The sequence below is a fragment of the Cibotium barometz genome, chromosome 5 (assembly GCF_041138505.1).
Source record: "Cibotium barometz isolate CiBa-2024 chromosome 5, ASM4113850v1, whole genome shotgun sequence".
Classification (NCBI taxonomy): Eukaryota; Viridiplantae; Streptophyta; class Polypodiopsida; order Cyatheales; family Cibotiaceae; genus Cibotium; species Cibotium barometz.
Window position 1 is genome coordinate 30,036,363 of NC_141050.1, and position 13,119 is coordinate 30,049,481.

A 13,119-nucleotide genomic window follows, 5' to 3' on the forward strand; every position below is an offset into this window, starting at 1 on the left:
AGGAGGGCCAGAAGGGTGTGAGAAAGGGCTGTCTGGGGACCCTGCAGAGGGTATTTTTGCACCCTTCTAGCCATCATGAAAAAATATTTACTATTTAATTTTCATTGATTTTCAAGTGAAGTAAACATGTTTTCCCTTGACGACATGACTGGCTGCAGAATGTGTGTAGTCTTTGTAAGTGACTCGCTGAGAGAATCTTCAAAACACGAAAATCAAACAAAATGTTAAGTTGTTCCCCATAAATGATCACAGAACTAATGCATGCAGATGCCTTGAATCCTCAGAAATCCACTAGCAGTCAAGGGGCTTTTGCCCAATTTCTGTACGGGACTGTTGTATGCAGTGGTGGGGACTGTCAAGGTCTGATTTTCACTCATTTGGATAGCCAGGAGAGCATTTATTGCTGTTGTACTTGCTCGTACAGATTTGGTACAACTTTGTACAAGTTTTGGCATGGCTGTACATTGATTTGAGTGAGGAAAAGGCTCATTTTCAGCTGCTGTACTTACCGGTACAGATTTGGTACATCATTGGTGAGCACTTGGTACTGTTGTACAGTGTTTTGGAAGGGGAACAGAGCACATCTAAGGTGCTGTCATAAATCTGCAGCAACCAGATTTTGGTGATTTTATCACATTCAGTGGAAGTAGAGTTGCATTCGTGCTTCCGCAGTGGGAGTTCCGCAGTGGGAGATAAACTTTGGGACAACAACTGTGATCACTTTGTGTGCTTTTGGTGTAGTGTTTGCACATCTTGCAGGGAGCCAGGCATTGCTATGGCAACCACAGGTGAGAGCTCTTCATTGCTTCACATCAAGAAGCTTGAAGGCTCACATAATTATGACATTTGGCAAACACAGTGCTATAATGTGTTGCTCCAGAAGAAGCAGCACAAGCCCATCAAAGAAAGGGGTGTAATGCCCGCTTCTCTTACTGCTGAAGAATGGGAAGATATGGATGAGCTGGCTAGATCCACCATCATGTTGTCTGTGTCTACTTTTCAGCATACGTGAAGAGAAGACAGCTTGGGAAATGTGGCAGAGATTGCAGGACTTGTATGCCCAGCAAAGTGCCTCAAGCAAAGTGTATTGGTTGAAGAAACTCATAGGTCTTCAAATGAAGGAAGGGGCGTCTATGACAACCCATCTAAATGAAGGAAGGGGCGTCTATGACAGCCCATCTAAATGAGTTTAATGGTATTGTCAGCCAGGTCATCAATCAAAAGTTGGCAATGGACAATGAGTTCAAAGCCACCTTTCTCTTATGCACTTTGCCAGAGAGTTGGGACACATTCAGGACAGCCACTAGCAATCCAAATGCTATGCTGTCATATGCAGATGTGGAGGGTGCTCTCCTTCAAGAGGAGATGAACAGGAAGAACAACTCTGTTGGAAAGTCCAATGCAATGAATGCACGTGGGAGATCCCAGCAGGGTAAAAGCCAAGAACGGGGAAGGAGCAAGTCCCGCTCCAAAAAGGACTTGGAATGCCATTATTGTGGCAAGAAGGGACATATCAAAAAGCAATGCTACAAATGGAAGAATGATCAAAAGGAAAGGGCAAAGGAAAAGAAAAAGACAAAGATGAAGCCAAAGATGCAAAGCCAAAGGGCAAAAGTGGAGTCAAGATTGAAGAAGTCAATGTGTCACATGCAGGTGACAGTGAGGATGAAGTCCTGTTCACGTCTTCACTTGATGCCCATTCACTTCTTGTAGGAGATGGTCATGGTATGCACTCATGGATCATTGATTCAGGTGCTTCCTTTTATGTCACAGGTTGCAGAGACTTGTTTGTCAGGTATACTGTTGGCAATGAAGGAGTAGTTTATTTGGGTGACAACCATGCATGCAAGATTCTTGGCAGAGGTGATGTGAGGCTTGTGTTTTCAAATGGCTCACAGCTTATGCTCCATGATGTCAGGCATGTGCCTGAGATCAAGAAGACCCTGCTTTCTACTGGACAGCTCGAAGATGCTGATTATGTTACCACATTTGGTCGTGGAAAGTGGAAGATTAGTAAGGGCTCACTGGTTGTTGCCAGAGGCTCTAAGGTGGACACTCTTTACTTCATGCATGCTGGTGTTTGTCACCATGTTAATGTAAATGCAACCAAGCTGCCGAAAATCTCTATGTGGCATAGCCGGTTGGGACACATGAGTGTCAAAGGAATGGAGCAATTGTCTCGTTTGGGTTACTTGCCTTCTCTAAAGTTTTCAGTTTTGTGAGCATTGTATATATGGCAGGCAACTCCAGTGCCCCCACAAGAAAGCTCTTGGACAGAAAGATGCTTAGTTAGAGCTTGTGCATACAGATGTATGTGAGATGCCTCAGCTTTCTTTGGGGGAGGGGCAAAATATTTTGTGTCCTTTATTGATGATGCCACACGCAAGGTGTGGGTTTATCCTCTTCGTTTGAAGAGTGATACATTCTCAGTGTTTGAGAAGTTTGTTGCTCATGTAGAGAATCAAACTGGCAAAACACTGAAGGCTTTGCGTTCCGACAATGGTGGAGAGTATATGTCCAAACAGTTTCAGGACTTTTGTGATGCTAAAGGCATCAAGAGGGAGCTCTCTACTCCTTATCATCCTCCACAAAACGGGACAGTAGAGAGGATGAACAGGACCATTCAGGAGAAGGTCCGATCTATGTTGTCACATGCTGCATTACCTCATGGTTTTTGGGCTGAAGCTGTTATGACAGCCGTTCATCTTATAAACAGGTCACCTAACACAAGGCTTGGTGGGAAAGTGCTAGAGGAAGTATGGACAGGGAAGCCTCCATCCTACAAGCACTTTTGAGAGTGTTTGGTTGCATTGCGTACATGCACATACGCAGGGAAATGCGCACCAAACTTGATCCTAAGTCTCACAAATGCATATTCCTAGGATATGGTGACAGAGGTGAAATGGGGTATAGACTTTGGGATCCAGTGAATAGAAAGATTATACGCAGCAATGATGTCATTTTTTATGAAACATGCATGTATAAGGAGCCTGCAAGGCAACAGGAGCCTGGCAGAGTCATCTTTGATGATGATGGACATCATGGACAACAACCAAGGGCTGTAAATCAGCCATTACAGCAACAAAACCAACGCTTAAATGGTGCTGAAAATGGTCCAAATGGATAGCTAGAGATGGCAGAAGATATCCCTATGGATATCCCACAGTTAGAGGAGATACCAGGCATGATCTTTCAACCTTATGGCATGGAACAGGAGCCACCAATAGGTGATATGCAGGCTGGACAGCAACCATCAAATGATGGTCATTGGGTACGGAGGTCCACAAGACCCTCCAGAGCCCCTGACAGGTTTGTTCCAGGGGTTGACTACTTGATGCTCACTGACTGTGGGGAGCCCTCTTGTTATAAGGAGGCTTTACAGAGGGCAGACAAGGCTCTTTGGGAGCATGCTATGAAGTCAGAGATGGATTCTCTGCACAAAAATGGAACATGAAAGTTGGTGCATTTGCCTGCAGGCAAGAAGGTTTTGCCATGCAAGTGGGTTTACAGGCTCAAAGTTGCACCTAATGCAAAGCCAAGATACAAAGCCAGGTTAGTGGCTAAGGGCTTCAAGCAAGAATATGGTGTGGACTTTGATGAGATCTTCTCTCCAGTGGTCAAAATGACCACACTTAGAGCTGTATTAGCTTTGGTTGCTCATGATGATCTGGATTTGATTCAGATGGATGTGAAGACTGCTTTTCTTCACGGTGATCTCCATGAGGAGATATATATGCAACAACCAGAGGGTTATGCAGTGAATGGAAAGGAGAAGCTTGTATGCAAGCTGAAAAAGAGTCTTTATGGGCTCAAACAAGCACCAAGGGAATGGTATCATAAATTTGATACATTCATGAAATCCCAGGATTTCGGGAGAAGTGACATAGATCATTGCTTATACACTAAGAAAGCTTTGGATGATGATCCTCATCTTGTATGTTGATGATATGTTGATTGCCGGGAAATCTCGTAAAGAGATGGATGCCTTGAAGAAGAGGCTGCATCAGACCTTTGATATGAAGGATTTGGGTGATGCAAATCACATTTTGGGTATGCGGATACTTCGGGACAGAAATCAGCATGTGTTGTTTTTGTCTCAGAAGGAATACATTGGCAAAGTTTTGCAGAGGTTCAATATGGAAGGGGGGAAGAAGACTAATACTCCTTTGCCTCCATATGTGAAACTCAGTGCTATGGACAGTGATAGTGACAGGGCTGATATGGCCAAGATTCCATATGCTGCAGCTTGTGGCAGTCTCATGTATGCCATGGTTGCTACTAGGCCGGACATTGCATTTGCAGTGAGAGTGGTTTCTAGATACATGGCCAAACCTGGCAAGAAGCATTGGGAAGCAGTGAAAGGTGTCATGAGATACCTAAAGGGCACACAGGATATGTGCATATGCTTTGGCAAACAGGATGCATTAGTGCATGGTTACACGGATTCGGATTATGCCGGTCATCCAGATAACCGAAAATCTACTACCGGTTATGTGTTTACATTCACAGGAGTGCTGTGTCATGGATATCCAGGATGCAGAAGTGCACTGCCTTATCTACTACAGAGGCCGAGTATATTGCAGCCACAGAGGCTTGCAAGGAGGCATTATGGCTATCTCGGTTAGTGGTTGATTTGGGTTATTCAGGGGATATTCCATTGTTGCATTGTGACAGTCAGAGTGCCATCCAATTGGCAAAGAACCCTGTCTTTCATGCAAAGACGAAGCATGTGGATGTGAAGTATCACTTCATCAGAGAGGTGATAGAGAACAAGCAAATTCAGCTTGTCAAGATTCATACGGATGACAACCCGGCTGATCTGTTGACAAAGAGTTTGCCTCCAGAGCGATTTGCTCATTGCAGACACTTGATGGGCATTGGATGAGGCCAGTTTTAGCCTTGATATGGCCTTGTATATTATCATGTACATGTTGATTTTTTTCCTTTTCCTTCATTTAAGGGCACTTTGCCTTTAAGTGGGAGGTTGTTGGGGTAAAGGCATTATGCCCACCCTTATAGTGTGTACTAGCCCATAAGTTTTATAGTACATAGTACACTTAGTACTTTTAATGTACTAAGTGTACTATGTGTACTAGAGCAAATATACATGTGTGATAGGGGAGTCACACACTCACACTGTGAGTTGACTTATCCCCACAACTCTCTCTCTCTCTCTCCCTTCTTCTCTGTGTATGTCTCCCACATGAAACCCTAATTCTCTCCCTTCACCGACAAGGGTGTAGTCGTCTCGCCAACACAAATAGGGAAGAGTAGATGAAGCTCTTACCCTCGTACCGCTTCCTCTGCTTCTCTTGCATGTAGCTCAGCGCTTAGCATGAACCAGGCTCTGATACCATGAAAAGATATAGGGGAGAAGAGAGCTTGAGCTCTTGCAAAGCACACACACATTCACAAAACCGTAAAAGAGAACACAGAAGGTGAGAGGCTAAAAATCTTCTTCTTCTTTACACAACACTCAACACACCATATACAAAGATAGGAGTACACCATATGAAAAGGTACTCAACTAAATACATACTAGGGTTCTCTATAGTGTGAACCCAACTAAATGAGCTGGCACTATAACTATGCCAGTCTCTAGAATGGCTGTCACACAGCCAGTCATTCCACTGGCCGCATATCACCCATGATCTCACCAACCATGCCAGTGGTGTAAGTATGGGGCATATCCCCCAGGCAGGTCATCAGTGTCCACCGCCTCACTAGATGAGCTCAATATCTCAATATATCACATACACTCACAAAACCGTAAAAGACAACACATACACTCACTAGATGAGCTCAATATCTCAACATATCACATACACTCACAAAACCGTAAAAGAGAACACAGAAGGTGAGAGGCTGAAAATCTTCTTCTTCTTTACACAACACTCAACACACCATATACAAAGATAGGAGTACACCATATGAAAAGGTACTCAACCAAATACATACTAGGGTTCTCTATAGTGTGAACCCAACTAAATGAGCTGGCACTATAACTATGCCAGTCTCTAGAATGGCTGTCACACAGCCAATCATCCCACTGGCCGCATATCACCCATGATCTCACCAACCATGCCAGTGGTGTAAGTGTGGGGCCTATCCCCCAGGCGGGTCATCAGTGTCCACCGCCTCACTGGATGAGCTCAATATCTCAACATATCACATGAGATTTTAAGAGATGTTAATGGAAGTTTTCTAACCTCCCATATTAACTAGTTACCACACACTCAAAGCAACAATTAAGATCTCAAATAATAGCTTAAACACTTGTAAGTACCAGAAGACTAGAAATTTCAAGAGAATAGCATAAACAAGCGAAACATGAAGCAATGAAGAGGAAAAATGAGCCTACAAAGTAAGTTAAGCATGCAAATTCCATTGGAGTGGACTTGTATATGTCTATAAGTTAAGTTATGGACATTTCTCACTTGACCTTTTCTTACAACTCAATTATACCTTAGTCTATTCTCTAACTCTTTATTAACACTTGTACTTCAAGTATTAACCTAAACATATCACTTGGTATATCCTAGTGCCATCACCTACCTCAAATATCATAATTGTCTGCCTCGTTGAAGAATTGAGTCAAAATGGCATCCTATTATATAGTTGGTTACATTTTGTTAGCATTAAGAAGCTGATACTAGCTAGCATGGCCTCCTAATTCATCTTGTACATTGTCATCTTTGACTTTGTTATCAATGTCTGTTACAGTGTGCATCCATCCAAGGTAGCCCAACCATTATTAGACAGCACCCATGTGCTTAAATCCTCTTGCCTTATTTTTGCATCTTGCACACATCACTTTCATGGCTGTTGCTTGCTTCCTCAGCATCACTAGTACTCAGCTTGCACCAACTTAGTAGTTCTAATAATTGCTATTTTAGTAAGTGATTGATTTCCAATAGTTTACTTCTTGATAAAGGCAAACTTTGGACGTGCATTTGACCATTGCCATGGCAAAAAAAAAAAAGCCAACTTGTAGAAAAATATTAAACATGACAATAATATTTTTTCTTCTTGATAAAACTCAACTTTGAGTGCATTTGACCATTGCCATGGAAGCTCTCCTATGTTTTTTTTCAAGCCACCTTGTAGAAAAATAATAACCAACTTGGGTAATCATCCAAAATTTTCAAGTCAAAGAGTGTATAATAAACACACAAAAATGAAGAGGAGCTCTCATTTTTCCATTCTTCAATGGAAAATCTCAAAGGTGTATTTATCTTTATAAGTGTATAATATTTTATGCCCAAAAAGCGAGGTTGGACAATCTGATATCATCAAAATTACAATAAAATAATGACCTTAGGCCACAAATTATCATTTAGGAGGTAATTTTAAGACATTATTGTAACCAAATTTTTGGCTTGATGCCTTTTTAGAGCCAAAATTTTCAAACTTTGTCACAACAAAAAAACACAAACCCACACACATTGCTGCTCTACAATCCACAAACTGTCATTTTCAGGCAGTAAGTACTGCGATATTAAATTAATTGATCCTTAACCATTTTTAATTGAGTATCATTGATTGGATCAACAATGCACCCAAGCCCCCTCCCATTGGTCAATTGTTTTAGTATTGCTAATTCTTTTCCCCTTAATATGAGGCTAACCTTGTGTCTATGCAATGTCTAAGATCTCTTAAGAATACCTTAACAACCTTTTGCACATCTTCCTTAAAAACTTCTCCACCAGAAGCGTACTCCCAAGGAGATCTTGCTGAGCGACCTACACCATCTCACTTTGGTATTTGAGAATGTAAGAGCACTGACCTTTGCTGGGCAAAGCACAATTACACCACCACACCAGAAGTATGGCTATTGTCTATGCATTTCACACATTTTCGCACTGTCTTTAAGCATGACTTCCTTCTATCCATTTTACAACTTTTTGCACTCTCTTTGGGCATGACTTTATGATGTGGCTGTGCACATCTAGAGATGACTTGCTTTTTCACAATTCAATTTTGAGATCATGGTGCAACTTCGCAAAACCCACGTGATGACAGATTACATGTTCATGGTGGAAAGAGACAAGTCGTCAATTCCAGGTGGAGTCTGCGATGATCTTCCCAATAGCATGCTCTTAATAATGGACACCACCCCAAGAACATCATTACCCTTTTGAAAACCAGGACACCCTACCAGCTCATTGTAGAGCAACTCTACATAATAGGAAAAGATGAAGTCCTGCACAAGGTCATGGTAGTGATATGTGAACTCACCTAGTACCAGCCCACGTGCTTTTTCCCTCTTTAGGAGGTTTTTTCCTCTTTAGGAGGTTTTTTCCCCAACAATGTGAACACCCTCTTATCCACATTTTAAGATGTGCTTATCTTTTGTACTTGGTACACATTTCATTATCAAGCAATCTACACTGAGTTGTGTGCTCCCCATTTAGTCCCGCTCCAACACTGCACCATAGAGTTTGGCCAACACGTGGTCAACCATAATCGTCCTCAAGCATATCCCCTATTTTGTGGATCGGCACAATGGTGTGCATCGTCCACTCCGCAGGCAAACCCTCTGCTCTACTACTAGTGCCCTGTTAAACATGTGTGCAAGAAAAGGAGCCAAAGAATCTACTGCATATATGAGATGCTCACCCTGGAGGCCCATATGGTTGGCGGCCTGTCCATGCTGTAGGTGGCGAATAGATTCCTTTACCATCGAGTGGGTAAAGAAGCTAGCTATGGTAGGTCGAGGCTCCTGTTGGCGGAGGTATAGGTGGCTCTTGTGGGGCGTGGTATAGGCCCTCTGCATATGTGAGTCTGCAACATGGGTGTCGGTGTCTGGGGCTCTCTGAAATGCCGCCATGAGATAGGGCTATCTCTACTCATGAAGAAATGGAAGATCTCTAGCTCTTGTATCTCTGCGAAGGCCCACCTTTTGCGACGAGTAAGTCTCCTCATCTCTCTCCTCGACTCCTGGTCTGTGATAGCTCCCAGGGCTCTTTGTATACGGAGAAGTGAGTGCACAAAGGCCCACTTTGAGGCCACTTCATAGGTCACATCATCACAAAGAAAGTCATATACTAAGACGTCGTGGCCATCCCTCTTCACGCATTATAAGTTCATGCTCACTGGTCCATCAACCCCATGGCAAACCCCAATAGTCTGTGAATACAACTGTCGTAGCAAGTGCGGTAAAGGACAGACAACAAGGAGAGAACTACTGCCTATTTTTTGTGAAGTTCTTGTATGATAATATCTTCGCTTGATTTGGGGCTGAACCCTAGTGTTAGTTAGCAATCAAGACACTCACTTTGTCAATGAGGCCCATTGACGAGCTCTTGGTGCATACAAAATCTACCATAAAAAATTTGCAAAATAGGGAACAGGCACTCCACCACATGGCATGCGACAAGGCGAGATCTATTGCCTATTTTTTGTGAAGTTCTTGTATGATAATATCTTCGCTTGACTTGGCTGAACCCTAGTGTTAGTTAGCAATCAAGGCACTCACTTTGTCAATGAGGCCCATGGACGAGCTCTTGGTGTCATACAAAATCTACCATAAAAAATTTGCAAAATAGGGAACAAGCACTCCACCACATGGCATGCGACAAGGTGAGAACTATTGCCTATTTTTTGTGAAGTTCTTGTATGATAATATCTTCGCTTGATTTGGCTGAACCCTAGTGTTAGTTAGCAATCAAGGCACTCACTTTGTCAATGAGGCCCATTGACGAGCTCTTGGTGTCGTACAAAATCTACCATAAAAAATTTGCAAAATAGGGAACAGGCACTCCAGCACATGGCATGCGGCACTCTAGGTGTGCTATGGACATACACCATCACACAATTCACCCCCTTTAATAGGAGTTCACAAACAGTGGGCCACCCCAAGGAAGAACAATTTGCAGCAACTGCTTGGGCAAGGGAGGTGAACTTTGAAGAGCTTTCTGCCTTGCTTACTTTGCATGCAGAAAAGGCTGAGTGTCACCATTATTCTTGACCTCCTCATATTCTTGCCCTCCTCACCAAGCTGATACTACTCTTCTCGCAGCTTTTCCCACGGAGGGCACAACAGTTTCACCCACTTGCTCCACCTCATCGGTCCTTACCATCATTGTCTATGGCAAGGATGAGATCATGGAGGCCTCCTCTCCTTCACAGGAGAAGGGCTGCTTCAGCCTCTACTCTCCTGGCAATCCCTCACCCAAGTTCGTAAGTTTGGAAAGATACGTCTCCCAGTCCTCCCTCGCTTTCCTTGTCAGCACCATGGTGCCACACCTCACCAATACCGTCTCCAGCGCTAAGCTGTGGTCATCACAGTTGCCCACGTCTCCATTAGAACTCACCATGACAGTTGGCTCACACCCCCACCTGGAACCTTTCCCTTCCTCTGTTGGTCTCTATGGCATGGCCTAATTCTCCTCTCATGGTCACCCTCGTGACATCACCTAATTCTACTCCATGATCACCCTCTTGTAGCCCCCATAACCTTTAAAGTCCTTCACCCCCATCCTCTCTCCCTCCACTTTGTTACTGCCTTTCAAATTTGAGAGTCATGGCATACCATTTGTGGGTCTGTAAAAAGCTAAAGGGAAGAATGAATTGCCAAACAAAGCAAAACCATCTGATAACACAATCACATCAGTACAACATGTGAAGCACATTTTGATCCATGCCACACTTCCACTTCCACCTTCAAGTTGAACATCGGAACAAGGCATTGTTTTACCTCAAGTGCTAATCATCCTTGGCTACTATCTCACTAGACTTGCATACTTTCTCTCGTGAATATGTTTGATTCAAGCCTCTTCTGTTTGCAGCTTAAGTAGGACACAGTACGCCTATACTGGAGGGTGTGAACATCGGACATGAAGAATCATGAGACATCAAACAATGGCTGTTGGAATGCATGTAGCTGCAAGAATAAGCAAAATTCAAATAGCTTACCCATATATCACCCCAGCGATTGTGGACTGGATGAAAAATTAGCCACATGAAGTTAAGCAGTAATCAATTGATAACAATACCAAGTTCCAATATACATAGTACTGTTCCCAAATCAGAGAGCTGATACATTAGAGGTGAGATGCTTGGTTTGCAAACATGCAAAGCTATTATACAAACTGTGATGCCAACACCAGCAGTCACCAAGGTGTCATCACTTTATCACCAACCAACTAAAGTAGAAGCAGACTGACAGATGGGGCACCTTGCCCAGGAAACCACCAACACCTTAAGCCAGAGATGAACATGAAATGGCCGTGCAGGGATTCCTTTGCACCTCACACATAGCCCTGGTTTTTCATTTGGACAAACTTTCGTAGAATAAACCAATAGCAAATACAGAAAGCCAAAGAGTAGAAATCTCTAAGCCTTAGTTTTACAATTTGAACTTGACATGAGGGCTCTCTACTGGCCATGTCTAGACTGAAGTATGATCATGGGCATGTGGGGCCACGAACCACAAGATGGACCGATAAAAGATTATCCTTCATCTGTCCAGATACTTCTCAATGGCGGTTATCAATGCTGCCTTAGGAACAGCTCCAATGATGGTATCTTTCTTTAGCCCTTGTTTAAAGATCATTACGGTGGGAATGCTTCGAATCCCATACTCAGTGGCAGTAGTGGGGCTTTCATCAGTGTTGAGCTTCAAGCACCTCACCCTGCCAGCATATTGCACTGCGAGCTCATCAACCAAAGGGGCAATCATGCGGCATGGTCCACACCAAGGTGCCCAGAAGTCCACGAGCACAGGGACATCACTTTCCAGCACAAGTTCTTTCCAGGTCTTGTCAGTCACCGCACCTGCTGCTTAAAACGTAGGATGACACTCACTGTCAACCACTAAGAAGCTTCATAGACATTTAAACAACTCGAAAGGCCATGCTAGAAACAGTGTTTGAAACGTCAACTCTCATAAATGGCAAAATGAATAAAGTAACAGTTGCGTTTCTGTTTTTTTTTCAACTGGCCTTTGACCCGGCAATGCCGCCGCGGAAGCACCAAGGGGAATTTTGAACCCAAGACCTCTTGGTCCTATGCAAACACCTTCGCCACTTGAGCTATCACCTCATTGGCCATTGCTTGCATTTCTTATTAATGCATTTAGGGTTCATAGGCATGAAGACTGCAGGAAGAGCTAGAGATTTATTCAACAAAATTAGGGGTTTCTACATAGAGTTAGGGTTAGTAGATCAGGTTAACAGGGCAATAAGATCAGTAAGCGTTTGCACACTTTACAACCAAAAGGAAGGGGCAACAAGAGACGACATGCCAGAATCAGGGTTTGCAGACTTCAAAGTTTAAGAGGATACCACAGAAAAAAGAGCTAGGGCTTCTTCCTGCTCTATGCCAAAATGAGGGTTTTGCGGACTGCAGAGTCAGATTAAGACGGCGAACACAGCCAAACAGAAGGTAGGGCTTCTAACCGCGACATGTGCAAAAACGAGAGCATACCAGGAGTTAGGGTTTCTTGCTGCTTCTCGCAGACGATTCGTCGGGAAGCGCGGCGATGCGAGATGGACGCAGTGGATGGAGGCTTGGCGATTCTCCTCAAGCCGGAGCATCTTGGTACGGCAAGCCGAGTGCACGGGCGAGGCAGGGCGGGTGACGAAGGAGCCACGGTGCTGCTGTATGATCCATGGTGAAGAAGGGCCACGCCCGCATAGTCCACCACCATAGCCATATCACAGAAATAGTGAGAAACTCTTGGCTGTGGCGATGTTCTTGTAAATCGCCCACATCATCACAGCCGTCTATCCTAACCATCGGACGGCTTCGATCTACTTCAATTCCAGAGACGCAATTCGTGGACAGCATTGCACCACTTCAAAATGCGAGATTAACAGGCCTTCAATCCGAGATTAACAGGCCTTCAATCCGAGAGAGAGAGAGAGAGGGGTATTAACGTCGGTAGAAGAATGCGACGCAGTTTGTGGATAGCATTGCACCACTTCAAAATGCGAGGCCTTCAATCCGCGCGAGAGAGAGGTATTAACGTTGGTAGAATGCAACACGAGGGCATATACGACCAATGGTGGGACTTGAACTCGGGTGGGTCATGGCTTTTATAAGGGCCCTCGCACTAGCCAATCTGCCCCACTTGTGGGTAGTGCGAGGGTCCTCTTTTATTACACACACACTGGG

General features: G+C 43.9%; 1 protein-coding gene across 3 annotated transcripts; it reads right to left on the bottom strand.

The window, feature by feature from the left end:
• Nucleotides 1-10,966: 10,966 nt before the first annotated feature.
• LOC147638341 (uncharacterized) lies at nt 10,967-12,705 on the bottom strand. Of its 3 annotated transcripts, none has more exons than XM_086798267.1 (2): nt 12,430-12,705; nt 10,967-11,784 (listed from the first exon to the last, which is right to left on the bottom strand). In XM_086798267.1, exons 1-2 carry the CDS (start codon nt 12,656-12,658, stop codon nt 11,462-11,464), a joined length of 552 nt encoding a protein of 183 aa, XP_086654393.1. In that variant the 5' UTR covers nt 12,659-12,705; the 3' UTR covers nt 10,967-11,461. The 3 variants fall into 3 exon arrangements, with proteins under 3 accessions (XP_086654393.1, XP_086654396.1, XP_086654394.1); XM_086798270.1 differs by having other exon boundaries at nt 10,967-11,778; nt 12,430-12,704; XM_086798268.1 differs by having other exon boundaries at nt 10,967-11,781; nt 12,430-12,704.
• Nucleotides 12,706-13,119: the final 414 nt, after the last annotated feature.